The sequence below is a fragment of the Grus americana genome, chromosome 1, assembly GCF_028858705.1.
Source record: "Grus americana isolate bGruAme1 chromosome 1, bGruAme1.mat, whole genome shotgun sequence".
Lineage (NCBI taxonomy): Eukaryota > Metazoa > Chordata > Aves > Gruiformes > Gruidae > Grus > Grus americana.
In genome coordinates, this window is record NC_072852.1 from 186,030,291 (window position 1) to 186,050,689 (window position 20,399).

General features: G+C 36.6%; 1 protein-coding gene across 4 annotated transcripts in view; it reads left to right on the top strand.

The window, feature by feature from the left end:
- Positions 1-20,399, top strand: part of DNAJC15 (DnaJ heat shock protein family (Hsp40) member C15) — a 31,225-nt gene that overhangs the window by 1,080 nt on the left and 9,746 nt on the right. For all 4 annotated transcript variants that reach the window (XR_008578995.1, XR_008578996.1, XR_008578993.1 and 1 more), the window contains exons 2-5: positions 6,201-6,252; positions 8,313-8,386; positions 15,015-15,091; positions 19,560-19,630. Coding sequence is in view for 1 of the 4 variants with exons in the window: in XM_054839589.1 (XP_054695564.1) it covers positions 6,201-6,252; positions 8,313-8,386; positions 15,015-15,091; positions 19,560-19,630 (274 nt within the window). In the remaining 3 variants the exon portion in view is untranslated. The remainder of the gene's footprint in view (positions 1-6,200; positions 6,253-8,312; positions 8,387-15,014; positions 15,092-19,559; positions 19,631-20,399) is intronic.

The window sequence follows — 20,399 nt, forward strand, 5'->3', positions numbered from 1 at the left end:
ATTTCCCACACTTCATTGTGTGCATGCTGTTGCCTCTACAACATTTCCTTTTTTACAAATACAATTTCTAAAATCATATTTTTCTAAGTTACTTATTGTTACTACAGTCAAGGAATTATTTTTTTTTTATCTTTCCCCCCAGGAGAGTCTATGTATTTAACAGCAAGCTGTGTCATCTTAATAAGTTTACTCTGAAACTCATTATTGTCACATCCGTGTACTTTCCCCATGGAATGCTTGCAGATAAATTCCTAGTGAATTTTGTGGAGTCTTTGGGTCTTCTTACCTGTCTGGGATAAAAATTGCATCTGGGGTTAGAATGGCTTGCTTTGTTCATGTGAGTTGTTTTGTCAGGTTCTTACTAAGGTCCAGAGACTGTGGTAGGTTTTTAAAGGACTAGAGTCTGGATTGCAGCAATTTTCTATTGAAATTTATTCTTTAGCCACGCCTTTCAGTGGAGAATACAGTATTTTTCAGGTATATATACATTGTAGACTCTCAGCATATGGCTGGCAGTAGAAGCTATTTCAGAGTTTCTCTAGATGATATTATATAGATAGTTAGTGGAAAAAGGGACAGTACCCATGCTTATTGAATTCCTGACTGAGGAGTTCAGAAGGAAGTTGAGTTGTGTATAACCAAATTCTAAAATTGTGCCAGAGAAAAATAGCAAAATCAACTGTAGTGCTGTGCATCTGTTCCTCTGATGTCGTACAGGGTTAATGAGGCCTTCTTGCCACAGTGGAAGGAAGGAATAGTAGGAGAAGCAAAGTCTAACAGCAGCATCCATCTCTCAGGGCTGAAGGAGCTCTGTTCAATATCCTACTTTGAATCTTGGTTGTGAGATGTCCTGGATGTTAGCTGTAGCCACTTGATCTTGGCCGTTTTCCCTCTCGTAGTTGTTTTACAAAAGCATTTGGAGTGACAGAAGAACAACAGAAGTATAAAGAGTCTGTTCTCAAACATACCTAGAAGAAGCTTTTGTTAATTAATGTATAGTCAAGAAGATTGATTTAAATGCCTTATGGTAACTTCTATTAGTGAATCTGTTGCTCAGGTACCATTTCCTATGAAAAACTGTCAGAAACTTTAAGTGTAGTTTTATATATAAACAAAAAAAGTTGCTGTAAAATAAATGATACAAATTGATGTGAGAATTGGGTGAGTATGGGGAACAACATATAGCTGCAATTACTTTTAATACGCTATTGGAAAGTAAATTAAATTTCATAGGAAGGTAGGACTGGAAGGAAAACATTAGATTATGAAATCAAATCTGTTGCAGATAGTTTATGATATAATCCCACTTCAAAATCGGTCTGGCTCCATATAGAGTTAATTAGGTGGTTTGCTGTGAAACAGTATTCCAATAAGCTGCAGTACCTACTCTTCTAAGGATTAGAAGCCTTATTCTAGCTTCTATACCAAACAATCATTTATTTCAGATCAAGAATTTTTATTTAAGGGAAAAAGTAGTTTCAGAAATATAGTTGTACATTTGGTTAATATACTTGTGTATCCTACTTCTTAATGACATAGGACAGTTACAACAACAACAAACCAAACCTTCTTAAAACAAAGTTTTTAGTTAAGCAAGCAGTTTACACTTGTGTACTTATTTCAATGTAAGTATATACTTCCTGTTTTACTGATCCATGATTAAGCATGGACTAATAACAAAATGCTATCCAACATATGAGAACAAATTATTATTTTCTCTGTGCTTTTTATTCCATTACACTGTAGCTTTCTGAGGCAAAGGCAGTAGAGCTCACGCTGTGTGTCTGAAAGCTAGTTGTGAGAAGAGCAAAATATTTTCCATTTTACCAAGAAGAGTGTTTTTACTGGTTGTGTTGGAAGAACCAGTGTATAAAATAAAAATCGTATGCAAGCAGGTATTTTTCAACATTCGCAAAAATGGTTCTTGTAGCCTGTGGTCAGATGTAATAATGTTGCGCTGACATTTTAAAATAATGCATTTGAAATTCTTTTTATATTTATAAGTTTTAACTTTTTTCTACTCCACTGAAGGAGAAACTGAAATGCTAGGAATTACAGAAGTGGTGGGTTGTTTTTTTTCGTATGATTAAGTTGTCAGAGACTGCGGATTACAAATTTGCAGAAAGAATATCTCATTCTTCCCTGTTTCTTCTGCTAAAAAATTAAGGCTACTGGGAAATTATGGATTAGGCCACAGCTCGCTCTAATAATAGTATATGATGTATACTGTATGTTAATTAATATGCTTTATCCTGTTTGCTAAACACTTTGGTAAGTCAGTTCTTGCAGTTGCCTTTCTAATGTGTGTGGGTATTTATACACATTTCTGAAAAGAATTAGAAAAAAAATTGGCAAAATTTTGTAACATTGTTTTATGTATCTAGGAGGATTTGTTACTGAAAACTGAACTATATAATAAAATTAAAATACTGAGATCAGCAGAACAGCATAGGGTTGATGACTAACCTTTGGGAGCTGATTCATTGAATAAAGAAAGGGACAGATGTTACTTTTTAATCTTTTATTCCTTTGTTTTTCCCTCTTGGATCTTAACAGAATGCTTTCATTTAAAACCTACATCTTAGAAATTTCTTAATGGCTTTTTTTGGAGGGGGAGGGAAAGGTCAATTCTGCCATAATTGAAAGTCAGTAAGTATTTATTTTTATTTTTTTTTTAGCCTTTATGAGTCTGAGATAAAATGCATTTTGAAGCAACAGGAGCCGAAAATGTTTGTGGTGGTAGTTGTATTAGCATGCCGTAAATTAACTGATCCCTTCCACAGTGATAGTGAGTTGCTTTCATTTAATATTGACATGAAAGGAATGCATTTAATTAAATCTTTGCACTTTATACTCTGCATTTCAAAGCACCAGACTAACCTCAACTTATTCTTCTAAATAATCAACTGAGTTAAGTGAGCGTGGAAAAGGAAATTGAGTCAAGCTGGACTTAAAGGACTTACTGGTTAGTGCTTGAAGTTGCCACTAATTTTATGAGAGAGGCTGTGCCAGTAAAAGACAAACCCTGCAATCTTTCTTATGTTGTTTCAAATTCAGTTTTTATTGCACACATATAGTTAGAATACATTCACACCATGGAAAACATTCAAGGTGCTTTGGCATGACAAGCTACCGCTTCTTGGCTAATAAGTGGCAAGTGGCTCTTCTCTAACCTGCTCATAATGCAAATAAGGTGAATTACCCTAAACCAAGGTAACGTTTCTTATGGTTGTACCTCACTTGAAAATGTGGGCAGTCTTTCATGCCTCTCTGGCTTGAGCTTCCCATCACTTTTACTAGTTTTCTGGCTTGTCTTCATATTCCTGGTGATCCTGCATACCGCTCCTATTCTAGAGCTGCTGCTGTGCTGCTTTTTTACCTGCTGTTTTCTACTAGCTTTCACTAACTGCTAGTGCTTTCCACTGAGATTGAAATAATGCATCCCAGTGGACACAGCTGACTCTGTTGAAGGCTCTCAGGGATCTCTACATTGTGATCCCAAACTACTGTACAAAAACACTTAAGCTATTTCTGCACTGAACAGACAGAGTCCGGCTTTTACTTATTAGCCTGGTCTCTGTGCTTGCCCTTACCTATGATGAGGTGTCTGCTGCTAATGCCTTGTTTTAACCTGCATACTTTGTTGTAAACTGCTGACTTAAACCACCTTTTTGGTGGCAAAGCAGGTATAACTTAAATTGGACAAGCACAAGCTAATAAATATTTTTTTTTTTTTGCCAGTATGATCTATTGCACACATTGTTGAGCTCTTAATTGACTGTAACCACTTAGTAAAAGAATCTCACTGTCACTCTGAACAAGTCAAGGAAAGTATTGAATATAAACCTGTCATCATAAACCACAGAACAGAATAGTATGGAATTTCTATAGGGTTATGATCTTTTCAGAGATGTTGTGGCTGATTCTGGTTAGTATGTAAACAGAGGAATTAGAATAAGTTTTTAGAAGGTTTTGAATGTTGAGAGCCTGGGAAAACTGATTTGTGAGAAGAGGTGGAAAGATTTTTGGTTTAGTGAGGAGATGAACAGTATGCTTTGCTATTTTATATCCTCTACCATTTAAGGTAATGTACTTACATTTTTTTCATGGTCTAAAGATGAAGGGAAATTTTGTGGAACTGAAAGGAACAACAGACATAAAACTCTTACATTATTTTTACATTCAGAAGTGAATGCTAATGCCGAGACTGAAGATTACACTGAGATGAAAGAGTTGGGTTATAAAAATGGGATAGAGAGGCAGATTGTAAGGCCAAAACTCCCCTAGTCTTAACTTTGGAGCTCCACTTTCAGTATGTTTAATGATTTTTTTTTTTTTTCTACTAGAAACCTCTAGGCAACTGCAATGTTATGTTATGCAAATAGTTAGGATAGCCCCATACCAGTAAGTGGGAAGTAGGTACTTAATTGAAACTGATAGGATCCAGAAGGTAGATATAGAGGAATACATCTTTGTATAGATGAGCTCAGAGCAGGCTACCACTTTTTCTGTGCTGAGCTCAGTACTACAGGCAGCAATCATCCGTAGCCATAGGAGCCACTGGGCGTGATTGGCAATGCCTATGTCTTGTACAGTAGCCTGTTTGCTGGGAAAGTTGTTGAACTGTGTTATAGTCCCTACTAAGCCAGCTCTAGAAGACTTCAAAACCAGTGTTTTCCAGCTCTTCCCCTACTCCCTCTCTGTCTAGAGATGAGATTGGGTACTATCAAAGACAGAGAATTTTAGCCCCAGGAATCTTAGTAGCAAAGGCAACTTGGCTCCAAATCCAATTATTAGGGCATTCACATTGAAATTTGGGCTTTAAGTCCTGCTGCCAGGCTTGTTTGTAGAAAATGTATAAACCAGTTATTGGATAAGTGCAGAAGGAAGTAATATATAGAACAGTTGGTCTGGTGATAAAAGTGTTTTCACTGTAGTTATGTTTTGAATTCAAGCTAAATAGGCCTAACCTGATTTCTCATATTTCCTGGGGGAAAGTTCAAGGCATTATTGAATTATCATGTGATAAGATGGGTAGCACCACAGATGACTTTATTTCATTTGTTTCCAAGATTATATGTAGGCTTTTCAGAAGTAGATAGATGCCCCCAACACACACATACTTGCAATGCTTATTACCCTTCTCGAATTCTGCAAATGTGTGAGACGTCAGTCCCTTCTTCAAGGTTTACTATCTATCTTTCAGCAGCTTCTTGTTCAACATGGAGATACTTCTTATTGCCCTTCTTGAGATGCCTGACTTTTTTCAAGCACTGTGTAGGAAAATACACCTAATCGGGGGTGAAGGGGGTGGAATTAACAAAAGGTAGGAGTTACTGTTGCCTAAATCAGATATTCAGGTGTCTTTGTGCGTTTGGTTCCAAGAGCCCGGTTAGACTTAAAGCAAATTTTAGCCAATAATGAATGCTGCCTGAAATCCGTCAGAAGTCTGTCTGTTTACAGATATCTTATGTATTATAAGATAGAGTCCAGCCAATGAGTGGCACTGTATAATGAAAGGATGTTACTGGGCTGTGTGTTTTTACTGGGGCTTCCATGAGTCAAAGTGTGAAAGATGAAAGACAGTAGTGCACCTTTGTGGCTGTAGCTGTGGGATGGGGCTGAGTCCTCTGAAGGAGTGCCAGGAGTCAGCTGGGATCAGGGGTCTGTCTTAGTTGGGTGAGCCGAAGTACGGTGTTTAAATTAATATTCCAGTGCCATTTTCAAGCAACATCATGATGAGATTCCTAGTGAAGGACTTTGCAAAGCAATATCAATGTCTCTTTTTTTTTTTTTTTTAGCTCTTCATGTTTTTGTAATAAACTGATACTTTCTGTTAACAGCAAGCATTGTTTCAGACTGCATTGAACTACTCTGCAGAAATAATTTTGGCTAATCCTGAATAGTTGTCTGCCTTGTGTTTTTATCATTACGTACTGTGAGCTGCTTAGTCAGTGTTTATTCACTGATTTACTGATGGATAATTCCAAGTTCAACCTGATGCATTGGCATGGGTGAATGGGACTGAACTATAAAATCTGACATAGGTGGTGGAATACAGAACTTTCTTTTATCTTTCATATAAATGATACATGAAATGTCCAAGTCAGACATCAGAAATACTTGCTGTTGAAGTAAAAAGTGAATGTATTTAAAATTAGAATTTGTACATTACTCTGATACCTGTTTTTCTGCTTTAGGCTAGAACTATGATAGCAGTTGGACTTGGCGTTGCAACTGTTGCATTTGCAGGTAAGCTAAATTACTGGTTGAGTGTGGAACTGCCACTTGTCAGCTGCTGTTTCCAAAAGGATTAATGGCATTTTTATGAATTTAAATAGTGGAAAGTGGAAAGGTTGCTTGAGAGTGCTATGGAGAATCACGTCCAGTTATAGTTCCTGTCCCTTCAAAATCCTTGACGCATTTTCCAAAATTCTTTTTGAAAAGTCACAACTGGAGAAACTAGTTTTATGGGTGGAAGCTAGAAGGTTCTGTCTCCTTTTTGTCTGCAAAATGTAATGTGAAAAGTTTACTGTGTTTATTTAATAGCATATTGCAAGGTGGAGCCTTTTCAGTACAGAAGAGTGCAACAGGATCTTATGATATGAAGGTGATGCTTGACAAATTCAGCTAGAGAAAAACAGAAGGTTTTAGTGGCCGCAGTGATTCATCTTACTAAACTGTTCCCGTAGTACATTTTGTTACCTGAAGTCTTTGCAACTGAACTGTATAATCTGAAAAATAGGTTCTAGTCTCAACACAAGGTATGGGTTTAACATGATTTACACTCTGGGTTACTCAGAAGAGATAACCGTGGTCTACTCTGGTTTTGATTTGTGTATTCAATCTCCATTATTTTCATAGAATCATAGAAAGGTTTGGGTTGGAAGGGACCTTAAAGATCATCTAGTTCCAACCCCCCTACTATGGGCAGGGACACCCTCCACTAGACCATGTTGGCCAAAGCCTCATTATTATATATTTATGCTCATTTTGAGCATATGAAAACAATCATGGTCAGCTATGTGCAAATGCATACACCAAGAATAGATGCAATAGATGAACAAGTTCAGCAGGTGTTTGGGGGGTACAGTTGTGTTGTTTTTTTGATTAGGGGAAGGAAAGACAAGATCTTTGGCAATGTACACCCATGTACCCCCATTAAGCAGTTGGTTTATCTATGTGTTTGTATATAAGCAGAGGAGGAATGCTCTTAGAATTTCTTCTGCTGGTTGAGCTGAAGAATTAATGACAGCTAGCAAAGAAGTGGTAACAGAAAGCATTATGAAGAAGGTGAGGTATTAAGTACATCACAGCATTTCAGCAGTGATACTAGCGGTGGTTTTAACTTCTGTGTTAACATAGGCACAGGTTTAGATGACTAAAAATCTATGGACACATCACTATTTTTAAGAATGAAGGCAAGATGCTATTTGAATGAAGCAGAGCCACATTTTATAAAACACTTTTCCATTGTGTATAATAGTAAGTTACACTGCTAATGAATAGTTAATCAAAACAGTAATTGGGGAGAGGGGACTTACAGGGAAAATCCTCCAGTAACATGGCACAAATCTTGATTCTTAAGTTGATAGACCTGCTTTGTGCTTCTAAAGAACACAGGCTAGTAGAGTTACCTCTAGCCTTTCCTAGCTGTAGATGTTCACTGCCAGTGGGGAGTTGAATGGCTCTGAATCCCAGAAGATCCTCTCTTTGTAACAAAATAAAAAATGCAGTACTTACAAAATGTGTGATTAAGCATACAACATCACAGCAAGAAACATGTAGTACATAGATTACTTTCTTTGAAGACATAACCTTTGAACAGTATTTAATAAATAATGTATATCCAAAGCTAATGTTTCATACTGCCCTTTTTCTTAAAGTTCACAAGGCAGATATCTTCATTTATCATATTGAAATGCATTTAAATCTGTTTATTTTGTGAGCAAACATAATGGATCTTTGCAGTCCATGACTAGCTTTTTAATGAAGTATATTAAACTTCTCCTCCTCCCTCCCCCAATAGTAGAAAGACTGAAAAATGTAAACCATAGCAAGTTTACTGTGGAACTACAACTGGGCAGGATCCAAAAACAGCTGTTGAGGGAACATCTTGAAAAGCAGTAAAGTGCAGCGGTGCTGTACAGCAAATGAATAAGACAAAAGATTATCAAGGAAGGATTTTGATTTTTTTATTTTTAAACCAAAAATTTTTCTGCTGCAAGCTGATGAACTTAAGTTGGAGACTTTTTTTTTTCTCCTTTTAGTGAATGTTGGTTACAATTTCATTTAAGTTCAATTTTTTTCAGGTCGTTATGCTTTCCACCTTTGGAAACCATTGGAGCAGGCAATTACAGAGACAGCAAAGAGGATTTCAACTTCTGTAAGTTTAGAGGCTACTTTATGCTAAATTTATGATTTTATGTTTTCAAATATTTAGAAAGGAGACTTTTTATGTTAAATATGGTAAGTGCCAGTTAAATTATCTTTTTTCCCAGGATACTCCTTCCTGCGTATGTTCTGGTGTATTATCTGGTTTATTTTAAATCCCTGTAGATGAAGCTATATCAAAATATGTTTGTGAGCTTGATAAACAGTTCTGATTTTCCTGGTGATGTTCCATGTTTCAGAACCCTTTGCAGTAAGTGTACGATAAATTGTCGAAATGTGCTATGAGAAAATAGCAAATTCCTAGAGATTATAAAGTGATGACATGCAGTTTCATTTCAAGAAGCTAAAATGAAAGAATTTAGTCATTTTTCTTTCAGATTCAGTGTTAAAAATCAGGAATACAAATTGATAAACTTCTAGGAAATGTTGCAATAGAGATGGGGGAGCTTGTTTTCTTCTTCACATGTGAACTTGTTTTGAAGTTATAACCAAGTTTTTGTTCTTTGTTTTGCCCTACCTATTTAAAAATATAGTAATGAGGTAAAAAATCAGAGGTAGGGTGTTGTGAGAGGAGCATATGTAGGAATACTCAAGAGCATTTACTTTTTGATTCAGTGACTACACTGTCCTCTGCTAAATAAATAAATATGTTCTGTTCCTGTTTAATTAAAGGAATTCCCAGTGAGGTAGATGACTGCTTGCGGCAGTGCATTCTTTCAGAGTTCATAGTCTGTGAACACTTACCCACAGTGGAAGGAATACAATTCCCCTCTTGATGCTGATGGGTGAGTGTGTGTTGAGGGAGTAGTTGCAGATTATTACTTCCGTAAAAATATATTAAAGGTAGGGTGTTTTTTGAAAAGTGATCATTAGCATTGCACCTATTTTTGTGAGGCCAGTTGCAACACAGAGCTTGTCTATATACTGCCTATACAGTATATAGACAAGAACAGGACGCTGGGGTCCAAATTCATTTGCCATCTGTACTTCGTGTTCATGTTCTTTTTTTTTTTTTTTCTTTTCAAAGTAATTTTTTGAGAGATTCCCAAGTTGCATGCCAAAACAGCAGAGGGGACTTGAAATACTGCGAATTAAATAGCTTTCATGTGCTGCGGATACAGTCTCACTTGTAGGCTTGCTTAAAGTAGCTAGCAATAAGGACATGTGGCTTCAGAGTAGGGAGTGCTTCAGTCGTCACCCTCCATCCCCAGCAGTTTTACTCCAGCATTTCTCGATCTATCCATTTGTAGATACAGGCTAGAGAATCTAAATTCAGACATGTTCATGTAAGAAAGCAAGCAGTGACTCTTCTTAACACATTGAAATATGACATGCTACTGCACAGAGAGGTGTCTGTTCCTGGGAAACTGTACCCCTCAGTACCAGTATACTGGCTGAGCCAAGGTCATTACAGGTCTCTTTAATTTTTACCACAGTAACTTTCAGAGTCCTGCAGAATTCATGAAGAACCATAAAGAGCAGCCCAGAAGCTTCTGCATTCTCAGTGTTCCTAATCCCTGGAGCTGCATCCCCTCTCTGCTTTCACATCCTGCCTTACAGCCCAGAATTGTATGTGGATCTCCAGTAGAGTGTCTCCCTTCTCTTATTCTATTTCTGAATTTGAAAATGCAGGTTTTCAGTGTAACACGAGATCTGCTGAAGTCAGTAAAAACTCTCTCTTCTGGTTTGCCGTTAAGTCTATGTATTTCTCAACTTTACATTTGAGAGGGTAGTGATAATATTTTTCTTCTACAATCATAGTCCAAATTTAAGACCCTTGCATAATTGTTAGCCTAGATTATTTGTTCTTTACTACTCTACAACTACTACTTTCTTGGATTGCATTTTTTCCAAGTTTTTTTTCTTCTTCCCTTAACAATCAATTATTTCCTACTTATAATTTTTCTTTAAAACAATAGAGAAAACATTAGGTACAAAGATCCTATGTAAGTGCTTATCATCCAGATTTCTTATTTTAGTGGCTTTACATTATTTTGGGGGGAGAATTTGAAGCTACTGAGTGTAATCTGTGGATTAGACTTTCATCATGTTTCTTTATGTGTATTGCCCTCTACGCTGACAAAGAACATAAGCAATTAGTACTTCTACCTATGCTTACTGGAAAAAGCATCTCAGGTGACGTTTAGTGTCTAGGCTTAGTGTTACTTTGCTGGCTTCCTGTGATGTTTGGAGATGCCTAGCTTGGGCACTATAATTTTCAGTGGTTACTCTAGATTTCTAGAATCAACCCCTGTCCCTCATCACCTCCTTTTTTTGAGACTGTGAAGCAGCTGCCGATTTAAAAGCTAGCTTGTTCTCTCTGTAAGCCTCCACTCTTCCTCCTTCCATTTGCAGTGGCAATAACAATTCCTGTTGGTTGCAGTCACACAAGGTAATCCAGATGCTGTTTATCCTTTCTTCCTGCTCACTAATAAATGATTTGTGTAAGGTCAAGTTGAGCAATTATGAAGCGATCATTTAAAATGCCTGCTTGCTGGATCTTGAGTATTTGACACTTTCTATTTACTTATCTAAACAAATAACATGTACAGAGAACAACTACACTCATCTTTTAGTCAAAAATAGTAAGTAAAGGCAAATAAAAGTGTTATTTTTTGTTCTGAATGTCTACTTCTCATTTAACTTACTGCAGTTAAATACGTATTCTTAAATATGAAGTGTCAATGCTACTGTAATTTAGTCCTGAAGTTTTCTACCGTCTTCTTCTCAGTGGAGAAAGACACAGGAGGAAACATTGTCATTTCCCCTCTATGACAAGTTATAATGCTCGTTTCCAGAGAAACGCTTTTTTAGTTTGAGCCTAGTTTTGTTACTGGTGTCACAAATGTCAGTGACACTGTTTTGTTTCTGTGTGTAGTGATAAGAGTCCATTGCCAGTAGAAGGGGCACACGGCCAAGTAGTCATTTGGTGTTTCTTCCTCAGATCTTATGCTGTTAATTATAATGCTAATATTTCCTTAAAATGTGAAATTAAGAAAAGGAAGTATTTCAATAACATTCATTACTTTTCTTTGTTGAATCAATGATATCAAAGGTTGAAAGATAGATAGAAGATATTGAAGATAGTTCATTTTGCCTAGAATTGCTGTTTCTATCTAAATGCTCAAATCCCACAATCCTGAAAATTCTGTGTTCCGGAAAATAAGGGTGTCTTCTGTAGAACTTCATTAGAGATTTTTGCACTGTTTCCCTTATTGGATCTGATTCTGCTCAGGCTCATAGAGTTCTGAATTGAGGTAAAGGTGGTGACCATCTCTTTTGTCCTTCATTGAAAATAAAAATTCCAGAGAATAAGAGAATTTGAAGTCCATTTTATAAATGTTTTTTCTAACTAAAGTTAAGGAAGTTAAAGTTGATCTTAGCAAATTGTAGGTTATAATACAGCTTCTAAATAGTTTGTTATTGGAATTATTACTTTCTTCCAGTGTTTGTTACATTTTCAGTGGAGGACTGTATTGGTAGTGGAACAACACATAAAGTTTTCAGAAAAATTCACTGCTTCATATAATATGATACATGGTCTTGGTTATGGGGTTTTGAATCTCTCTTACCTGGCATGGAAACAGTGATTACGCTTTCCCCGTGCTATTCCAGGGAAAGTATCTTGAAGATGTCAGTATCCAAATGGACTGGATTTTTTTAGCTAAGTGCTTTTGTGAAAATTTCCAAGAGTGAATAGACATTTGCAGGGCAAGTCCAGCCATTTTCTGGTCTGTCATCCTTCCCCCCCCAACCTCTTAATAGCATTTGTTGAGGAAGCAGAATTTTCTTACAGAAGTTGCAGTAACAACATGCAAGGAAATTAAGTAAATTAAATGGTAGTCCCTCTCCCCAACCCAAATAGTACGAAGAAATGGAGAGCTCATTTCGATGATTTCTTCTGGTATAGAATTTGGTTGCAATAGCCAGGGTTAATAAATCATCAAGTGTCTAGAACTGCCTGCTCATTGAGGAGTTCTCATAACAAAAATATCTGGAGTATTGTTTCATTTCATTGCAGCCATTGCTTAGGGTTTACAACTAGGAAAAAAAAAATTGCTTTCATTTGAATAGCATGCAAAAGTTAATTCATTAGGGAACTAGAAATTTGCCGAGATGCTTCCTAAAATGAAGACTCAATGTTTCTTCCCCTTATTCTAACCAATGGGAAGAATGGCTTTTATGTCTAATTTCCTTTAGCTTTAAATTCTGTTTAGGATCAGGATCTTAATTTACAAATTGATAATTCTTGCTATGTGCTTCACTTCTGAGAAGGAAATGTTTTTTCTTGATGACCGATTCAACAAACTGTTTTTGCCTGTGTGCCAAAGGACACAGCCAACAGAATTTCTTTTTCCATTCCTCTTGGAAATGAACCGAATCAAGGCTTCCCAAGGTTAGAACAGCATCAAGGAAGTAGGCTTTAAAAATATGAAAAAGTATTTCTGAATTTAAGCCTACAGCCATCCTTCTCTATTCTCTTATTTGAAATAGTATTTTAGATGAAATCTACCAAGAACAGAGATGAGCTGTGTTAGAGAGAATTCAAATATTGCTCTTCTTTACATGAACAGTGAACCAGTGTCCTCTTGTATTAGAGTTGTATGCCAGGGTTGAGGGGCAGAAAAGAATTAACCTTTTCAGAAATCCATCTGCACCTAAGCTGCTTTGGGAGAAATTCTGGAAAATCTTTCAGAGGACATTAAAGTGTGCTTTTCTCTCCTGGCTGTAGTAATTGTTCGGCATCACTGCAAATTTCTGTGCAGTTCTGCCTCCTCAAGGGTGTTATCTGGTAGCCATTAAATCATTAGCATAAATTCCTCTCAGAGGACTGGAGAAGCCTGTCTGTTCCCTTAGTGTTACATATTCTAACCTGTAATGTCGGTGTGCACTATTACAGACCTGCTTTGTGTTACCCTGTAGCTATAGCAGCGGTTTCTCAACAGATTTCTGTTGTAGGCATGACACGTCCACAGTTGCTTCAGCTTTAATGCCTGTAATGTTACAGTAGTGGTTATTTTGTGTATGGTTTGGGGTGGGAAAAAGAAAGATAAAATTAGTTTCAGATCATAGCAGTACACCAAAAAAAATCTTTTCTGTGGCTGTGTGTGACTTCATGGTAGCAATAGGTAAAGTATTTCTGAACCACGCTTTTGGGTGAATGTCACTCCTAAGCTTAATTAGAGCCTTTGCTTAGATATCATAAACAGAGCCCTTTAAATGCTCTAATGCTTTTGAAATTAAATGAGAGAGTTTGTGTAAACATAAGGCAAAATTCTCACTGAATAAGAATGGATATATTTAGTGAGAGAAGTGTTTTATTAAGGGCCAGGCACATTTTTTACTTGGGGGTAAAAGGAACACTTAAAAATAATCTCAGCTCTCGGGCCAGACTTCCCTTTGATAGCAACAAAAGAAGCCTATTTTTCCCTAGTGGATAGGTTTTGCATTGAGGAGAAAACTTCAGTCTTCTTGAGTGATTTCTGTGTGCCGGTTCCCAAAGGCAGGCTGTCTTGGAGCTACATCTGCCACCTCTGAGACTTGTACAGCTTAGACTATTATTTGTGTAGCAACGGCCTAGTCCCTAATTATTTTTATAGAAACATTTACATTGAGGAGATCACTGCTAACCATCAGTGGTGGTTCAGTAACTCTGATTTTTGTTTTTATTTAAAATATATTTATGGTTGACAAGTATACTTTCAACCCATTCCCTACGACAATTAATTGTTGTAACAATTTACTCTCCATCTTCTTTTTAATGTTCTTTTTCCACTCATGTTTTTTTCTGCCCTTCTTAAAACAGTGGCTAAGGTCTCACATGCCAGTGATCCTGTATCTAATCTTCATGAGTCATCAGTGTCTAGGGAAGGATGTAAAGGCGAAAGTTGGTTAGGATTTCGCTGTATACTCTGCTACTTTCCAGTGTTCTCCAGCTCAGTGATTTCCTGAAACAGAGGTTGTGGCTTCGTGCTAAGCCTTGGTTTTGTTCCTTTTTGTTTATTTTTCAGGGTTCCTTCAAAGAACTCTTAATATATTTTTTGAAGTAACATTTCTTTATTTGAAAAACCATATTGACTCTTCATCAATATATTATATTTATATCTGTTCTTATCCTTTTATTGTTGTTTTTACCTAGTTCCTTTGTAGAAATATCTGGACTTCAGAGTGATTGTCCATAATTCCTTGGTTGCAAAAATATGACTTTTGCCATTTTCCAGTGTGGTGGTACCAAAGCTGTTCCAAACAAGTTTCCCCCTTTCCCTCCGCAGCCCTCCCCAACACACACGCTGTACCACTCTATGCTCGTGTGTACTTTGATTCTGGACTCTTTTGCCTGAAGGCAAGATTTTAGTGGTTGTAGCTATTAATATCTCTTATTAGCACTCATCTTAGTAGATGATTGTAAAAAGCCAGATAGTTATTTTTAAGGTTTTTTTGGTATGTGTTAACACTCGGGAGAAGTCCTTTCATACCACTTGGTTTGTAGTCATTCCATGCCTTCGAAACAAATTATAGATGAATGTAATGCTCTGAACGAGGTCATATAAATACGATTTAGGTCCTGGCACCTTGTACATGAAACTAATTATTGCTTGTTTTTCCTTTCTTCTTTTTAGAGTCTTTCATCGTACTATAAAGGAGGATTTGAACAGAAAATGAGTAGGCGAGAAGCTAGTCTTATTTTAGGTGTGAGGTAGGTGTGTTGCATTAATATGTTTTTGTTTGGTAAGTATCGAATGAAGAAAATGCATATTGTGAGGATGTGGAATACTCTTGCCAAAACGTAACTTTTCTTTAAAAAGACTTCTAATGGTTTATAAACCATTTTAATATTCTGCTTAGGCTAAAAAGCAAACAATAAAATGCTAATAAAACATGCAACTTGTGTTTGGCTTGAAGGCATGGTAACATATTGCAGTAGAGAATTGGTGCTCTAGAAATAATCAGAATAGCACATACTGTGCTAATTAGTGCGATCACATGTCCAGGTCTCCAAAAAACCCCTTGAGATAAGTAATATTGTAGATTAATAAATGAGGAAAACAAATCAATTTTGCTCATTTTTTTTCATAAGTCAGTAATAGAGTAGGTATGGAAATAATTTCCAGGCTGAGTAATTGACAGATTTTCCAGTGGATTTTTTCAAAAGCATTTGGATGGCCAATGGTAGCACACACTTTAGTGTTTTCAGTAAAGCAGGTGGTGAGTTTGAGGGCTTTCCAGATGAAAGGAAGAGATATGACCTTAGGTAGTAGTTTTCTTCTTTATAGTTTACATCAGTTCCGAATCTCAAGATTTAAAAAAAAAAAAAAAAAGGAGGATGGCTTTAAATATTCCCAAAAGAAACTATTTCAGATGGTGACAACTGGGATTTAAAATCCTGTTTCAGTGTGCTATTTGTGTTTACTTCTAACATAATGGAAATTATGCAGATTTAGAATTCATTTTAAGAAATTGTAAAATAAACCCTTACATTTATTTGCAATGTTTCATATTTACACACTTAAGAGGAGATTTGTAGGAGTGCTCTTCAGAAATATTTCCTTTGACCTTTAAGTTTGATAATGTATTAACACTTTCACTTTATAAGAGCAAATTCAGTGATATTCCAGAGTAGCACACTGCAGCTTATTAAAGTGTGTTTAGAATGGCAGTGTCTAGCCTGAACACTGCTCGTGCACATATCTGAAGTTTTATCACATCTGAAATCATCCCCTTTTAATTTTTAATAGCTTGAGTCTGCAATGGGAACAGTGACACTGCTTCGTGTGTTTGGACTCAGTCTTGCAAATATCATTCTTGATCAGATTTGAGGAAGGTTCTTCTTAATGTTGAAAGGATTGAGCCTTTAATTGTATGGAAGCATGGCTAACAAGTTTATAGGAAATTTTTGCATTGTTTAAAAACACTTATATAGACCAGTTTTAACTCACTGCTTAATGTATTTTTATAGATAGATAGATGCCACGAGGAAAAAAAAAAAGTGAATTTGAAAGTGTTATGGAAAATGCCAGGGTACGCACAAATGCACAAACTAGATCTGTCTAGGCCCTGATCTTATTATTATAACACTTGTCCTCTGTGTCATCACTTCCAAGTCATATTAAATTTTGAGGCAAAGATTTTCTTCATTATTTCAAGTGCTGAGTATGCATGGGCAGTATAAATAATAAAGACAAGCCATGATAAAGGTGAGCATTTAATGGTAGCTTTTAAATTTCAAATATATTGGCCCATTACACATTCGACATGTTATTGGCTAATAACCATCTTGTAAGATTGTGGGGGTTCTTGTAGAAACATGCATGTGTGTTATTCGTATTTAAACTATGTAAAAGCTATAAAGTACTGTATTGGAAATATTGATTGATTTTAAGTTTTATTGCTCTTGCATTAGTTGTTACGAAGCAGCACTGATTACTGAAATTCAGTGTAAACATAGCAGTAATTTTAACAACTGTGCACTCTGGAGAGGGAACTGCTGATGGGAGAGATGGGGGAATGTCTGAGATGACATGGGAGGTGAAAATGTTAGGAATGTTTTCCAAACATTAGACAAAATAGATGCTAGCAAAATATAACTGTCCTAAGTATAGTGGTTGATGACTATCAATCCCTAATGCTGAACTTCTGAAGTTAGAAAATACGACTGAAAATCATAAGTTAAGAGTCTAGATAAAAATGAATAAAATTTTGTGTATGGTACCTTCCTCCGTGAAACAGGATGTATACTTTTTCTTCCCATAGGAAATATTTGTTTGTTTATGTACAAAATATATATATGCACTACTTAAAAATGTTTAAATCATTATTCTTAAAACATAAGTGATATAACAAAAAAAATTAGGCTATTACATTAAAAAACATGCAGTGTGTTGTATAAGTGTACGAACACAAATGTATTTAAGGTTTAATCATTGTGGCTTTTGCTTTTTTTTTTTTCATTTTAATTTATTTTATTTTATTTTATTTTTAAACACAGCTTACTGCACAAGTATATCATATTATCATAAGACCGCTCCAGTTGGGAGGGACCTCAGGAGGTCTCTAGTTGTACCTGCTGCTCAAAGCAGGGCCACCAGTGGGGTCAGAGCAGGTTACTCAGGACTTTATCCAGAGGGTCTTGAAAGACTCCCAGGGATGGAGAATGCACATTGTCTCCAGGCAACCTGTGTCACTGCTGGACTGTCTTTGCGGTGAAAAAGTAGTATATCCAGCCTGCACCTCCCTTCTCAATTTTTGTCCGTTTTCTCCCAACTGCCCACCACGCATAAGTGTGGAGAGCCTGGACCCATATTCTTTATGACCTCCCCGTAGATGGTAGGGAGGCTGTTGCGAGGTCCCCTGGCAGCCCTCTCTTCTCCAGGCTGAACAAGCCCTGCTCCCTCAGCCTCTCCTCAACCATTGCGGTGGCCTTTGCTGGACGTGTTGCGGTTGGCCAACGTCTTTCCTGTACGGATATCCCAATACTGGTTGCAGCAGCTAGATGTAGCTGGCCAAGCAGAGAAGAGCAGCCGTTTCTGTTGACCTATGACCATGCTCCCGTTCATTTAGCCTGGGAGGTCCTTCTCTGCTGCCAGAGCATGTGGCTGGCGCTTGTTCTTGCTGTAGTGCTGCAAGGGGCTCTTCCTTCCCAGGCGTCACGCTCTGCGTCCGTCCTCATTGAATTTCGTGAAGGGTTCCTGTCACCCCACTCCTGCAGCCTCCCCAGGTCCCCCTGAAAGTCAGTCCTGACCTCCAGCATATCGACTGTTCCCGCCAAGGTGATAGACTTCTCGGCCAGTTCGTGATGTTAGATGGCAGCATGATGTTGGTGTAACTCAGGTTGTGAGGCTGTACCAGTTCAACAAAAATGTTATTTTCACATTAAGGGCTTTTTTTGGTAGTGATTAAGAATCTTTAGGGACCAGTGTGACTGTGGGATAAGCAATATCTCATAAACTAACCAAATGTGATGTAAACACCATTTGTACAGTTGCTTCCTAGAGTAGAACTGCATGATTTGCCATAATATGCATCTGCAACTTTTCCTGTTACGCTTTGGCCATCTGAGTTTCTAAATGTGGTCTATCAACTTTCCTTTTTATTATTAAACAGCAGCTTTACAAATCAAAATCAAGATGATTGTTATTTTTAGCTGTCTGATAACAAATCATTTTATTTTTGTATTTATATAGTTTAAGGCCTTTCACCTCTCTGGGTTACTTCTGTTCCATTGAAGTATTCTTTTCTTATGCAGTTCTGTGAACTATTTTTGCAACATACCCTAATTTCCCTGTGACAGAATAATAATTAGAGGTTGTTTACCTCGGGAATATAGTTAGGCTGATACCTTGTGCTCAAACTGTATCTTCAAAAAGATTAATTAATTGAATCATCACTGACTAAGAAGTCACCTGAAGTGGAAAACACCGCTTCATTTCTGCATGCTAACAAATTATGAAAAACTAAACTATTCAAACTGTCCTTTTGCATACGATAGCCTTATTGTGTTGGCATACTGCATCCATAAGTGGTTATTTGTTTGGTAAGGTACATATTTAATTTAGGCCAAGTACATATTTTATGCATCTGTCATTGAAGGAAACAACATTATGTAGCACTTGTAAATCAGCATGTCCCTGAATGCAACACATTGAACAGCTTTGCAAAAATAACAAATACAGGGGTTTTTTTCCGGTCCCAGCAGAAAGAAGAATTATTTATAACAGCTATAAAAATACTTAGAGTAGAAGAAAATGTGATAATATTAAATAATTTTTGTTTTGTCACTGGTCATATAAATACTTATTTTCTAGGAGGAAAACAATATGTTTTCTGCATTTAATAGTAAGAATAACCAGCTAGATACACCCTAGAGCTGCTGGGTTTATTTGGGGGTTTTTGTTCCAAAATTGTTTATTTTAAATGAGTGGATGTATTGCATTTTAAAAAAATCCGAAAGATATTTGTATGTGTCAAATACGCAGGCTTTTAAAGGTGTCCTCCTCAGTGTGTCTTACATGCCTTTATTGTTATTTCCTCAGAGATGCAGTTTTATGTTTTGTCCACAAGATGGTGAAAATCTCAAGTTTTAATTATTTTTGAAGCTGGTATGAACTGTTAATTTATAGCCTGAGTGCAGTGGCATTTATGGTAAGCACTTCTTTTTATTTTTGCAGTCCATCTGCTGGCAAGGCCAAAATCAGAACAGCCCATAGAAGAATCATGATTTTGAATCATCCTGATAAAGGTAAATAATCATTACTTTTCTTAACCAGAGCTGGATAGGAAGAATCTTAAATGAGCTCCTTTAAGTGTACTGATTGTGTAAATAACCACACTGATTGCAAATATATGTTGTTTATTTATAGACTTGAGCTTCTGTGTGTCTTCTCTCAGATAAACTAGGCTTTATGAACCACAGTTTTACCCGTCTTTCTTTAATGTTGTTTTCTAGACTTGTGCAGCTTCAGTTAAAACTACGAGCTCAGGCACTAATGTTCCACACTTTTCTTATTTTTGAATAAGTTTTTTAAAAAATTGGCTATAACATTTTTACATTAAACTGATATTCCTGTTTTGAACTGAGATGGACAGTCACATGTATGACAGTAACTTTCTGTGGGGAAAGGTTCTGCAGTCACTAAGTACATCATTGACGAATTTCAGACTTCCTGGAGAAAATGGAATGCTAGGCACTGTTGCTTTACTGGCCAGGTTTTTAATGTAAATTTATCTTACAGAAAGGCTATTATTATAACTTTAACTACACTACAGCTGGTTGAGAAAGAAAGCCCATATGTTCATTGCTGTTTCTACTTTAAAATAACAGATGGTGAAGAGTTGCACTGTATTTCAGAAGTCAAAAGGGGAAATCGGAGGGTTTTTATATCTTTTTGACAGAATTACAGGGCTCCCTGCTGGCACCCCATTTTAAGAAAATGAAAAAATAACTGTGACCGCTGGCTACGGGAAGTGTTTAGTCGATACTTTTCTGTCTTCACCCCTCAGTTTAATTC